Source organism: Leptinotarsa decemlineata, unplaced genomic scaffold (assembly GCF_025532065.1).
Source record: "Leptinotarsa decemlineata unplaced genomic scaffold, Ldec_3_MD MMD2_tig00000008_RagTag_RagTag, whole genome shotgun sequence".
Taxonomy (NCBI): Eukaryota; Metazoa; Arthropoda; class Insecta; order Coleoptera; family Chrysomelidae; genus Leptinotarsa; species Leptinotarsa decemlineata.
Genome location: NW_027412537.1, coordinates 8002413 through 8016972, shown reverse-complemented (window position 1 = coordinate 8016972; position 14560 = coordinate 8002413). Strand labels below are relative to the sequence as shown.

The 14560-nt window shown below is 35.2% G+C and overlaps 1 protein-coding gene across 2 annotated transcripts in view; it reads left to right on the top strand.

The window, feature by feature from the left end:
• Positions 1–12214, top strand: part of LOC111511634 (MFS-type transporter SLC18B1) — a 92721-nt gene extending 80507 nt beyond the window's left edge. For both annotated transcript variants that reach the window (XM_074170968.1, XM_074170969.1), the window contains exons 9-10: positions 5143–5238; positions 11067–12214. In XM_074170968.1, the coding sequence (XP_074027069.1) occupies positions 5143–5238; positions 11067–11394 (424 nt within the window). In that variant the 3' untranslated portion in view covers positions 11395–12214. The remainder of the gene's footprint in view (positions 1–5142; positions 5239–11066) is intronic.
• Positions 12215–14560: the final 2346 nt, after the last annotated feature.

Sequence of the window (14560 nt, the reverse complement as noted above, 5' to 3'; positions counted from 1 at the left end):
CTGCCAGTTACTTGGAGGAAATCGATAATATAACTGAGTGTCATCTGCATAATGATGAACTATGCAATGATCAATTATTTTATGGAAGTCAGATATATATAGAGAGAACAGAATTGGGCCAAGGATAGAGCCCTGAGGTACTCCATAATCAACACGTAAAGCACTAGAACACTTTCCATCCAGACATACTGACTGAGTCCGATTTCTGAGGTAAATTTTGAATAGATTTACAGTCCCTTCACTAAATCCAAGAAATGACATTTTCCTACACAGAATTATATAGTCTAATGTATCAAATGCTTTACTGTAGTCCAAGAGTACCATGGCAGTTACTTCATTATTATCGGTTGCTTTGAATAAATCATGGGTGATGTTGACTAGAGCGGTGGTGGTGCTATAGAATGCACGAAATCCAGATTGAACATTTGTTATTAAATTATTATTGTAAACAAAAGAATCAATTTGATCTTTCAGAATCCGCTCGAACACCTTAGATAGGATAGGCAGTTTGCTAATTGGCCTCAAATGAGATAATTCAGTTGGATTTTCACATTTTGGCAAAGGGAGTACAATTGCATGTTTCCATGCAGAAGGAAAATGATTTGTTTCTATAGAGGAATTGAATATGTGTGTGATGTGGTTGATAAGATAATTTTCAATATACTTTAACATAATTAGAGAAATGTTGTCAGATCCAGCACAGTTACTTTTCATACCACTGATGTATTGTTGAGTCTGGAGTGGTGTCACTCTGCGAAAATTCATAGTAGGTCCATTATAGGTCTGAGTATATTTCTCAATAAGTGTTTCATGATGATGAGATTTTGCAGGATGAGTAATATTTGTGAAGTGGAAATTTATTTGATTCAGATCTGATAAATCCGCGGAAAGGTTAGGGCTGTGTTTATTTTTCAAAACTTCAAGTTTTCTTAGAGTACCCCAGATCAAACTGGAATTTCCGTTTCTCGAAACAAATTCTAAATAGGCTTTTATTCCACGTCGGATTGCTCCGGTGGTATAATTACGGAGTTCCTTATAGCTCCTATAGCTTATAGTCTCTATGAGATTTGGTTACTTTGAATTTTCCAAGAGCTTTATCCCTCAGTTTAATCATTTCCTTGATGTTAAAGGTAAGTCATAGAGTGGGCGGTTTTGTTGTTTTTATAGACCTAACAGATTATAACTTTGAAGAAAGTTTAGAAAGAATTCTACAGAATTATTCATTCCTAAGAGGTTAATATTCATATATCCCGCCAAGTTCAAGGAATCGCAGTTCATTAAAAATTTTGACACCATATCTTCGAGTACGGCGATGGAAAGTGATACATTAGCTTTCGGTGGTTGGTATACAACTCCGAATATGTATTTTTTGCCAAATTTACTCACCGATATCCAGATATGTTCGAGGTATTGCTTAATCTCAGAAAAAATTACTCGAAATTGTATTGAGTTTTTAATGTAGAAGCACACTCCTCCTCGTCTTTCGTCTCTGACAGCTCTAGCGATAATATAATTGTCAATATTAACCACTTGTGAAGAAATATTAGGACTGAGCCAAGTTTCTGAGATTCTAATAATATCTATATCATTGCTTGTAATAAAATCCTTCAATTCATCAAACCCAGTGAATAGAGATCTAACGTTGAGGTGACTAAATTTCAAGCTACGGGACATAATTTAAACACAGTAGAGTAAAATATATTTTAAAAAGAAGAGGAAATTGAATTTATGAAATTGAATGATTCAGTGCTGAGTTGAGCGGGTTCTAGTCTTCGTTGCTGGTCGGTTAGCTTCTTTCAAGGTTTTCTTGAGTGTGCCGGTTGACTTAGGTGTGGCTGATATAGTGATAGTTTTTATCGGAGAAGGGGACCTGGTATAAGATCTTGAGTTGGAGTAGGTTGAACGCTGTTTGATTTAATTGGTTCTTTTGTTTGCTTATCCTCCAATTCCAATAGACCAGCAACAGAAAATTGGGAAATAACTATAACCAGCTTATTTCAATTAATGTAACAGGGATCCGAAGTTCCCTTAATTATATGAAGATGTTTCTTTAAAATTTTCAGATCTTCTTGCTGATTTCGAGTGAGGTCATGTGCTAGACTTATGCTATATCCTTTCATGTTTCTGACTTTCTGGAGAATTTTCTTCTTTATCAAATAGGAAGTGAATTCAATTTTGACAGGAGAGTTCTTCTGATTTCCAAGGCAGTAATAGTTATTTATATGACTTTCACTGACATTGACTTAAACAGCCTGTTCAACTCATTCAATAAGTATTGAAGTGTTATTTGCCTTATTTCTTTGTTCACCCCAAAAAGTACTATATTGTTAGATTTATTTATTCTTTCAAGAATTTCAACCTTACTTTTGAGTTCTTTGTTTTCCCTTTCAAGGAATTCAAGTCTGTTTCGCAGATATTCGAATTTGACGAGCAATCTAGTTTCACTAGCTATAATGGCGTTTTTTTAGTTCTTCCTTATTTTTATTCATTTCCTGTAGAATAATCTGGACAGCTGCATAATTCATGATAACAAATTATTTATTATGTGTAGATACACCTTCAGCGCTCCAATAAGGACAATTCGTTTCAAGCCTGATGTTACAGTTTTTCAATATACTTCGCCAATGATTTACATTCAAGTTTGTAAGGGGTTTAGGAATTTATCTTTCTTTGAATCCGGTAGAAAATGATTTACTCACTTAGTGTACAGCTTTCCAAAAATTATTTTGAAGCACTTGATACGATTTTATGGTACCCCAATATGGTTAAGGTGATTAAGGTGGATCGAATGCACTCTCTCTCAACTATACTGATTTCACTTGTTTGTGGAATTAAATTTCCTTTGAAACTTTATGTTGAAATCACTGTTGGTACGCCACTGGAAGGGTGATATCTACCCACTTGTCTTGCCAGATGAGATAATTTTTGAGCGTTTTATGCCGTATGTAGGTGGTGATAGACCAGAAACTGTAACACCGCCTGAACTAGAACAAGCTATACTTAATGGAAGAGACGAAGATCCTTGAAATTGTACCAAAAAAATTGCACTGTAGCTGGAAGTCAGCCAAAAAACCATATGGACAGTTCTAAAAAGAAACCTCCTATACCCATATCACATTCAGCAGGTCCAAGCTCTACTGGCTCAGGATTATCACCCAAGAATAATGTTTTGTAGTTAGTTGATTCATTTGATTCATACAATGGCACACAAAGATAATTTTCCACCAAATATTGTATTTACTGACGAAGCAAATTTTTCACGAGATGCTATTATGAACTTTCACAATGACCAATGGGCCGACAAAAATCCTTATGTTATTAGAGAAGGTCATTTTCAGCAACAATTTTCGCTGAACGTTTGGGTAGGAATGATTGGTGACTACCTAATTAGCCCATTTTTTCTATCAACAGTTTCTATCAGCAGTTAAATCCTACATGGATTTTTTGCGAAATTATTCACGTATTTTAATAAAATAAGTGTCAGTACTTGTAAGAAGCAACATGTGGTTCATGCACGACGGGACTCCAGCTCATTTCAGTGTTCTTGCTCGTCAGCATCACGACATCACCTACCCTAATCGCTGGATTGGACGTGCAAAACCTCAAAATTGGCCAGTTCGCAGTTCTGATATGAATTCTCTAGATTTCTATTAGTAGGGTCATCCGAAGACTCTTGTTCATAAAACTTCTGTACTAGATATGAATGACTTGAGGAATGGAATAATTGACAATTGCAATGTCATAAAGAATACTCCAGATATTTTTGAACGTGTCAGACAATCAATGACAAATCGATTGCAGTCATGTATGTTATCAGAAGGTGGACATTTTCTATAATAACTTCAAGGTCGAAATTGCTTATTACTTATTTTTGGTTTCATTTCAGTTTTTATTTTATGTTGTCCATGGATAGCTTTTAGAAGCTTGGTATGAATAAAACACAAGGAAAAGTTATATTTTTAGTTGCTTAATCAAAAAAAATCAAAAACTACAAAAAGTGGTATTCCTTTCTTTTTCAATATTGTTGACTGTGGTATAATGATTTCATAATGTTAATTCGAATAAACACCTTAGACTTCACCTATTCCTTACAAGATATCAATAATTTGATTTAATTTCAGTCTAACAAATAGTCTTTATATTTAGTTTTGAACTTTGTGAAATTTAACTTTTTGAGAGGGTTGGGGACAGAATTATACTTTCGACAAATTTGGTACCTAAAAGACCGCCTGAACACTTCTGTTTTGAATGTTGGCATTGCAATCATATTTTTATGATTTAACGAATCATCCTCTGCAATTCTGTACCGTAATTAGGAAACACCCTTTATATAAAAATATATTTTCAAGTATCAAAGGAAATAGTTCTATACAGGTGAATGGCAAATGATATCGACTATTACCATTTGGATGAGAGAACTCAAAATGTTGATTCAGTTTTTATTCATGTCATGAATGATGAATCGATAATTATGAAGAGAGATGAAGAAGAAAATGAATTATCTAGCCAGGCGGTTCGACGTGGACGCTTTGTTCACTCACTTGAATTGACTGCCGTGTTGGTCGGTAGTTCAAGCCCCAGTCTGAACGATCGATTTTCACTTGCTATCGTCCAACCTGTGTTAGGAATCAGACGTTAAAAGGTAAGACCTCGTTCATCCTTAGCTCGCACAAACTTTGACTTCTGAGGGTTGACGTTCGTATTGGTGCGACAGCTGGTTAACGGAAAAACAGATTTCAAACAGAACAGTTAAAACTATGATAAAAATAAAAATGTTAGGTTACGAATGATGGGTGTAACCAAATGGGGTAGAGTTGCGATAACCTACTGAAATGTACCGTTTTTTCTTACCAAAGATGAATGCTGGATGAGTGCCGAAGAGCACAACTGGAAATTTCCGTGCTTTTCTACTAATCCCAGCGTTTCGAAATCGACAATATAAATACGAAAGTCGAGTTATATCGGAGATGTGTCAAAACAATTTCATTACAGTGGTCAAGTTTATTGCTTGGAATATATCAAGTGCGCTTGGGTGTTTGAGTTTATTGCATTGAATCAGTCAAGTTAGCAAAAATGTGTGATTGGTGTTTATGGTCCCGAAACCGAAACAGTATAATTGTAATAATAACATTCTATTTTCAGCTCCGTATGGTTGAATATCGTGGCTCTGTCGGTATTAGGAGTGTTTGCAGCTATGGCACTGATGCCGACCTATCAATACATCCTTGATAGTTCTCTGTGAGTATAACCGAAACATACACAGTTTAAAATCTAGATCAATATCATCCAATAAAAACATTTATAGGAAGATTTCAAGTGAACCACCATGGAGGTTCATGTTTTAAAACTGTTTCAAATCTTGTACACTTGAAAACCCATATTCCAACATCAGCAAGATAATAATTGATGAAGACATTTTTTGTGGAGATCACTACTAGACATAGATTTAGGCCCTGAGAACGCCAAAAATGATTAACTCAAAATTGGTCCATAATAGACAAAAGGATTTGGAAAAGCTGAATACACTTATTTGAATTAATGAATCGAAGAGGTTTTGTATTAAAGTGTATAATATATTAAAATTCTTGCAAGAATTTTAATATATTATACACTTTAATACAAAACCTCTTCGATTCATACTAGACAAAACCAAGCTTTGGTCATATGAATTCTGAATTTTGGAATATAATTCATTCTACATTCATTTTTAATGGAAACACCCCCTAAAATTTGAAGTTGTGAACCGATTTTAATAATTTTTTTTTAAATGTCAAGTACTAAAAGGTCTACCTTGGGACAAAATTTGAAATGTTTATTAAAGTTTCAGGGCATACTACCATATTTTTTCTTAGTCGAAAATCGGAATTTTTTATAAGAGATTTTTTTATTGAAAAAATCACTACGCCACCGAATTCAGAGTGCCTCTAACCAGGTGTGACCAAAATTTCATGAAAAAATATTCATTATTAACAAAGTTATGATAGGGGAAAGTGGTCACCATTCGTACGCGGGGCACATTCGTACAATTGGTATAACAGAAAAACTAAACGGCACACAAACACATCTTTGCTTATGTGCATAGACATATCGACCACCATGTTGCTAGCGGAGTGTCGCGCCAGTGGCACCACGGCGTTTCAGCTGATAAGACATAACGTGTTTTTGCGGGCGGTGAGTAAATTTCTTACTTAAGTTCAGTTCGTAATTGTAAGTAGAATTGTTATGTTTTCGACAAAATGGTGATGAATGATTAATGTTAACATTGTTTAGTTTGAGCTTCAATTGTTATATTTCTTAAACCGAATTAGAATTTGTATAAAGTTGTATTTTAATTTTGTGCAAAGGCATGGGGTGCATTCGGACAGACAGACAGGGGGCACATTCGTACGCGTACGAATGCTCCCCTTTAGATTGTATTAACCACTAGTATATAAAATTTAATTTTTATGAAATATAATATAGTATCAGCTTTTAAAATTATCGTGCAGATAACACAACAACATATTTTTTCTTTTATGAAATATTCTACTTTCAAAAAAAAATGAAATATTTTTGATGAGTCAACGTTATAATTAATATTTTATTGCAGAATCATGTTGAGAAAATATAAAAAAAAGGTACGCGTACTCAAGAAGTGGATGAAAAGTCCATGAATCTAGCAATTAATGATGTAATACAAGGACGGTTGTCGTATAATCCTCAAGACATTGTTACCGGAACTGGTGAATCTTCCTCATCTGCCGCCGAGACACAATCTGTACCGAGTTCTTATCTGACCTTATCCTACAGCTGTTAGAAACAGAAAAACCAATAAAGGGAGAAAACCGGGTAAATCCCGATTATATATATATACATATATATATATATATATATATATATATATATATATATATATATATATATATATATATATATATATACATATACATATATACAGTTCAATGAAAAAGAAAGCTAAGAAAATAAAGAAAATAAAAAGCGTCGAAGATTCAGAGGAATCTCAAGGATCGCAATTTAGGTTGCGGGAGAGTTCAACATCTCCAGTTGATTTAAAAATGGACGAAGAGACTGATCATCATAGTATCAATGATAATTCAATTATGATACCAGAAAAAATCACAGATAATTGTTATGTTTTAGTAAAGTTTGAATAAAAAAAAGACTTCTGTTGTTTATTACGTCGGAAAAGTTCTCAGTTATTATTCCGGTATAGGAATGAATATATTTTATCTGTGTATCAGAGATGATACACAGATAATGATCTTCCCTGATCCTCAATCACGAACGGGCTGTGCAGCTAGAATGGCTAGACTTTATACATTTGCAGTTGATTTGAATAATTATAATGTGCAAAAAGTTTCAAAGAAACAACCAAATGTATGATCACCTACTTTAAGTTTAAATTGTCAAAGACTCTCTAACGATGTCATACAAAATGATTGTAAACATCTCATTTAGACTGATTGTAAAGCTTAGTAAAGTAAACTAAGGATGAACGATTTTATTTTTTGTTATTTTTTTTAATAAAGTTTTATCGACTATTAGTCAAGTCACATATTTTTAAGTTAGTTCATTGATAAATACATGTTTTTATAATCATTAATAAAAATTCAACGACTTTATTTGTCTTGTTGATTACCCTGTATGAATCTACCCCATGGCGTACGAAAGTACCCCACCTACTGTACGAACGTACCCCGTACGTGGGGTACGTTCGTACAAATATCTTATCGTAGAAAAATCGCTATAACGCTTTAACCTTTTGACATAATAGATTCGAACTTTTTCGTAATAAACTACAATATATTTGTTACACTCTGGTACATAAAGTTGATAAATTCAACAATTAGTCATGAAGAAAAAAAATTAAATCTAAAAAGTGTACGAAGGGTAACCACTTTCCCCTAACTCAAAAATTACAGTCACAAAAACACCCTATATCAACAGATATAGCCATGAGAATTTTTTTTTATGATTTCAACAATAAAGTGCCGCCAGATGAAAAAAAAAAAAATTGCGTGAATATTTTTAATGAAAATAACGGAATTACATTCAAGTTTTCACGCAAATTAACTAAAACTAAGACCTAATATTTCAATTCAAATCTTAGTTGCCATGGAAATGATATTACAGTTTGACACTTGTGAAAGATTTAAGTGTCATTATTACGCCTTGGTCAAAGAAGAAACGGCCTGGTATAAGTTTGACGATAGTCGTGTCACGAAGTGTTCTGGTGATGCATTGAATTTATTGGAGCCTCTGGAGACACCCTACATTTTGTTTTATGAGAGAGAGGACATTGTTAGATCAAGATCTTCAGATGATGTGGTGCTGCAGGTTTTTCCGGGTTTTCCTGCAGCTGAAAAAGCAAATGCGCCACTGGAATCAATGAAGTCGCCCCGGAGCGCCAATTAATTTTTATTGTTGTATTTATTTTATTATTATCGTTGTTTTAATGGAATATTTACCTGCTTGGACTGCTTTTAATAATAATTCAATCCAATTATAAATTTTAGTGTACTATTGTCAACAATATTCACCTTACAGTTCTTCAAATTATTTTGTGTCATGGCTGCAAGATTGAGCGTAAGAGAGAAAATTGAAATTGTACGCCTTTCGGGAGATGACGTTAGAAGTGCTAGAGAGGTTTGTAGAGTATAAATAAAATAAATAAAATATTCAATGAAACTGGTGCAGTATCAAAAATGATGTTAGAAAGTAATCCTGTACAAAGACGAAACAGGAATGACAGGAATGATCAAATCATTTTAGATTATTTCGGAAATAATCCTAATGCCAGTATAAGGAATGCCACTTTAGATTTGAATATTCCACGAGAAACTATTCGGAGATGTCTCAAGGCGAAGAATATTAAACATTTCAAGCCAAAATTTCTACACACACACATACAAATGGAGTAGTCTCATCACAGAATTGTCGCTATTGGGGAGCGGATAATCCTAACTGGGTAATAAACTGTAAAAGCCAGTATTCCCAAAAAATCAACGTCTGGTGTGAGATATTGAACGAACGAATTATTGGTCCTTTCTTTTTTGAGGAAAACATTAATGCGCGGAGGTTTCTAGAATTTTTAAACACAGAGTTTTGGGATGCTAATCACGAGCTGCCAATCAATGAACGATCAAATTTAATTGTCTAGTTAGATGGGTGTTCAGTTCATTATGCCAGAGCTGTGAGGCAATGGCTTAACGAACATTTTCCAAACCGATGGATAGACCGTGGTAGTCCGTTTATAGAGTGGCCACCCAGATCTCCAGTCCTCACAGTTTTGGAATTTTTTCTCTGGGGACTTCTCACACAAAAGGTTTACAAAAACCGCTCAAGAGATAGAAATGAACTTTGTGCAAGAATTCGGCAAGTATGTGCAGATATTAGCCCTCAAGAACTAAGGAACGTAATCAGAAACATTCGTAAGCGCTACGACACATGTATCGAAATACGTGGTGGATTAGTAGAGGCTATCTTCTAGATCCAACAGGGAACAAAATGTCCATCTGAAACAACTACTTTCATATACATGAACATCAAATCACAAAGGAAAAACTTTTTTCTATTCAGTTTGTGCTTCAAATTTTCGTAATAGGATTGAAACAGACATCACTCACTGTAACACTACACTATGTAATATATTTCACTTTCATGGAAAACTATCAGTCTCTAGATGTTCTTGGAAGTTCCGGGTGAAAACACTTCAACTTTCCATCAGCTAAATACCAAAACGATGAGCAGCCACCAGTTCGTCACGTATTTCTGATATGTACAGTTCTTGGTGAAATCCAAGATAAATCTCCAACCTATCTTCGATGTTCCAGACTATCAAGGTTGACGTCTCCAGTCAGGCGTATGGCCGTTTTCTTTGCAGGTGATTTGAAAATTTTTCGGACCATTACATCAGAGGAAGACTCCTTAATCTTACAAAAAGACCTTGACTTTTTGTTCCTTTGGTGTACCAAAAATAATCTTCCCCTCAGCACAAACAAATGTAAATACTCAAATACACCCTTAAAAATAATATTATTTTTCATGAGTACTGCATAAATAGCACACCTCTTCAAATAAGAACTCATCAAAGGGATCTTGGTGTCATATTTGACCCTAAACTGAGTTTCTCCATACACTATGACACAATAACATGGTCAGCTAAACGGATGCTAGCTCTCATCTATCGTAACTGTGAGAACTTTCGTAGCAGAGACAGTTTTTTAACTCTTTAAATGCAAAATCAACGTCAAATCTCGGCTGGAATATGTCTTCTTTATATGGTCACCCATATACAATGTTCCACGAATTAATTCTAGAAATGAACTGACTTTTATCCATCAAATTCTAGAAAAAACATATATTACTCAAGTCACCAGTTGTTGCAATGAACAAACTCTATAATCAACTCTGTGAAAATCTCGACATTTATTATGAACCTATTGATCAAGTTAAGAACCATGTTAAGAAACTTTTACACTCTGGTCAAAGTACATGAGCCTAACTTGAAAGTTAGTCTACCATGGGAGCTTATTACTACTACTGTAATACAACCGAATTATGTTTTGTTTGTAATACACCTAAGTTATGTTTTCACTTATTAGCTCTACGTCTGACTTATGTTTTTCCTTTCAATTACTCTCCTAGCTTGCTGTACATAAGTTTTCACCTATTTTTTGTGTTTACTCTCTTCAGGTGTTTCTAGTTGATAAATTAGTATTATATTTATATATAAATATAGGCAGATATAAAACTGTAACATACTTGCTAATGATATCAATATGTCTTTTTATTGGGATTTACTCCTGTCTGGACATTAAACATTTTTTTTTATTGAGAGGGAAAGAGAACCAAATAGTTCCTTCCATAATAAAATATTAAATTTCTGATGCATGATGTAAAAAAATAGAAAGAGTAATATTGGACCTGTAGCATAACAACCGTGACACATTAATTTTTATACATTCTTTTTTCGATGCATCCTGTTTCTTGAGTTTGCTTGATCATTGTAAAACTCTCATTTTTATGTAACAAGAAAAATAATGGTTTTCATTATTATTTTTCAGTGAACATGGATATGCTGATAATCTGGCAACTCATTCCGTTATAGCCGGTCTTTGGTCTTCTATCTATTCCTTGGGAGATGTCTTGGGTCCTATCCTCGGAGGAACACTCCTTGAGAATTACCACTTTCCAGTATCAGCCACGAGTTTCGCAGTTTTGAATTTTGTCGTGGGAGTTTTCAGTCTGATTTTTTTTGTGTACGTGAAAAAAACACCAAACGTAGTGAATTTCCCCAAAGTTTCTCCAAGTCACACTGATGGGGAGTACTACAAAACAGACATTAAGAATATAGCCGTTGAGGGCAATCCGGAAGTCATTAAATCGTTATGATAATGATAATAGTGATAACGAAACTACCTGTCCTGGATTTGAACTTACCGTTTGGGATAAAAATCCCTTCAGTGCCGTCTCTGATATTTAATTTGTGTTTTGTCAACATTATCGTTTTGTTCTGAATAAACGTACCTATAGTCCGTTCGCCGAATGAATGGTGTGATCACGTCGTGTGTTTACAATGAATTTATACAGAAATAGTCAAATCGCCATGTTAAACCAAGAAAAGAAAACAAAAAACACAATGTCTGCACAAGTAAGAGTATGTATAACATATGTAATGGTAAAGGACGATACTTGTATTCAAGTAACAATTTATTGTGAGATTTTTATTGAACGTTTACATACTGATCAAGTATAAGCACGCCTGAAGAAGTTGTTGTATAGTGAAACACTTGTTGCGGTTTTGTAGACTGCTCAGCGAAAATTTCACAATATAGTGTTACTTGAATAGGGAATATGGGATCTGACCGAAAAGGACAAATAGAAATTGTTTGCCTCTGTGAAAATCAAACCTGTGAAAAATCACCTGTAGATCACGATCTCAGACATATCAATCTTTTCGGTGAACAGACTATATTTCTTGTTTCTGGCTGATCGACTGTGTAGACACTACCTCCACAATTCCTCCCGTACATTGATCGTTTTTCAACAAATCCCTAGATAGAGATGTGACTATCCGTTTTTTCTACAGTGTGATGTAGAATTAAAAATTCGGACAATGCTGTCATTATTTAAGTGTAATGAAATATGCCGTAGACGAAATTTTCGGAAAGAGAGAAAATGTACAGAATGTATTAAATACTTCCAAATCAAATTTTATTTATTTATTTATATCGTATAGGTAGGTATATCATCTGCAGAACATTCGCGTAATTTCGGTGATTAACGTTAAATACTTTAAAAGAAATGTATTGACAAAAAAAAAATTATTGAATCGGGCTTGCTGTCTAATCGAGCTGGATGAACTAATATATCAGAGAAGCCAAAATTTATTTCCAGTTCTCAAACTAAACTGAGAGATTTATTATGAATTCTATTTCATATCACCATTAGAATGACCAGTGCTGCCATTTTGAGGGTAAATGGTCAATCTGGGGAATTGTAATTGAAAGCCAGTAAGGCAGTATGGATTCGTCTAGCAGCAGTTTCGTCATTCCATTTCGATTCCAGGACATCTGCGATGGATACACATCAATTCAATCCCACAAAAACCTGGGCTTGTTTGAAGGCGGTTGACAACATCTAATATCAGCAATGAAGAACGAAGAGCTCTGAACGGGCTACGTAGAGACAATACCATCAAGATCTTACCTGCAGATAGGGGAAACGCTACTGTTGTGATGGATACTGATCTCTAAGAGAACAGAAGATCGAAGAGGTTCTTGAGGAAGGAAAATACACGAAGATCGTAAGGGACCCTACTGCATCAATTGAAAGGAAATTGTACTAGATGTTGAAAAACCACCAAGTCTATTTTTCGGAAAAAGAGAGATCATCGCTATCACCGCACCACACTGACACCTCACCTGTATGGACTACCCAAAATCCACAAGAAGGATGTTCCGCTCAGACCGATCATTAACTCCAGAGATTCAGCCACTCAGAACTTGTCCAGATTTTTACTATCAATAATTAAACCATTGCAAGGAAAAACATCATCTTTTGTGAAAAAAACTACTAGGGGCATTTGAAGTCAAAGAGCAGGATCAACTGATGAGTTTCGACGTGGAAATTCTCTACTGCAACGTTCCTGTCAAAGAAGCACTTCAAATCATACAGAGGAAGCTATCCAAAGACGGGAACCTGAAAGATAGAACAAACTTACCGATACAAGTAATCATGGAATTACTAGGATGCTATATATATGGCCATTGAAGAAGCTCACAAGAAGCCCCGAGTCTGGTTGAGATACGTGGACGACACCTTCATAATATGGAACCATGGGAATGAAGAACTAGACACCTTTCTGAAGCACATCAACAATGTTAGTTCTTCCATCACTTTCACAATGGAGAAGGAAGTCCACAACGAATTGCCATTCTTAGACATTGGTGAAGAGGACTGACACTTAATGGGAAACATCTGTATCACTTAAATGAAATCAATAAAAAACACTTCTGTCTAAATACCCGATAATGACCCTTGCTAATGGGATCAAACCCGAAACTGGTCGTATAAATAAAATCTACCAGTGGTATTTAGACAAAACTGTTCTTTATTCATTTCATTCAAGTGATCATGAATTAACATGAAGTGAACAAGTCATCAATCACACATATTAAAACATTTGTATATCGAAAACTCACAACAGGACAGTATCCGAATCAGGAATCCAACCACCATCAACTAAGAGAAGAATCATATATACTCTACTAGACCTTGCTTTTGGGCTCTGTAATACAAAGGAGAGTTTCGAAAAGGAACTAGGCATCATCAAAAAATGACCTTCAGCGGAATGGCTACTCCGAAGTGATGGTGGGACAGGCTATAGCTATAAGACAGCAAGAGATCCACAACGAAGAGAAGCCGCCACAACCAGTACTTGTACTTACCTACATCAGAGGATTGTCGGAAAGGATAAGAAGGATTGGGTCCAACTATAACATCAGAACCGGCTTCAGATCTGGGAACACTATCCGTAGCAGTCTCACACAAACCAGGCCACCCAACGCGGACTGCGATTCCAAGAATTGCATTTACCGGATACCCTGCGAAAGCGGATAATCATACATCGGTGAAACTAAGAGGCAATTGATGGATGAGCTCCGCCCCTAAGCATAACCTAAAGCTGCTGAATTCCATCCAGAAAAGAGTCATCCGCCTGATTGAAGATGCGAACATCACTCACAACCTTGATAGTCTGGAACATCGAAGAAAGGTTGGAGATTTGTCTGTCTGCCTGTCTGTCTATAGATACTTTCAGGAGAAGTGTTCAAGTGACTTGGCGCCGTTGATTCCATCAAGAGCGGTACATATCAGTAATACGCGACGGACTGTGGCTGCTCATCGCCTTGAAGTTCAACTCAGTACACGTCGAACTTCACTGTTCAAGAACTCTGTCATTTGTAAAACTGCGTAGAACTGCAATAAACTTTCTGAGAACGTTTTTCCAAATGGATTTAATCACCAGCGATTCAAATCCAATGTGAATCACTACTTT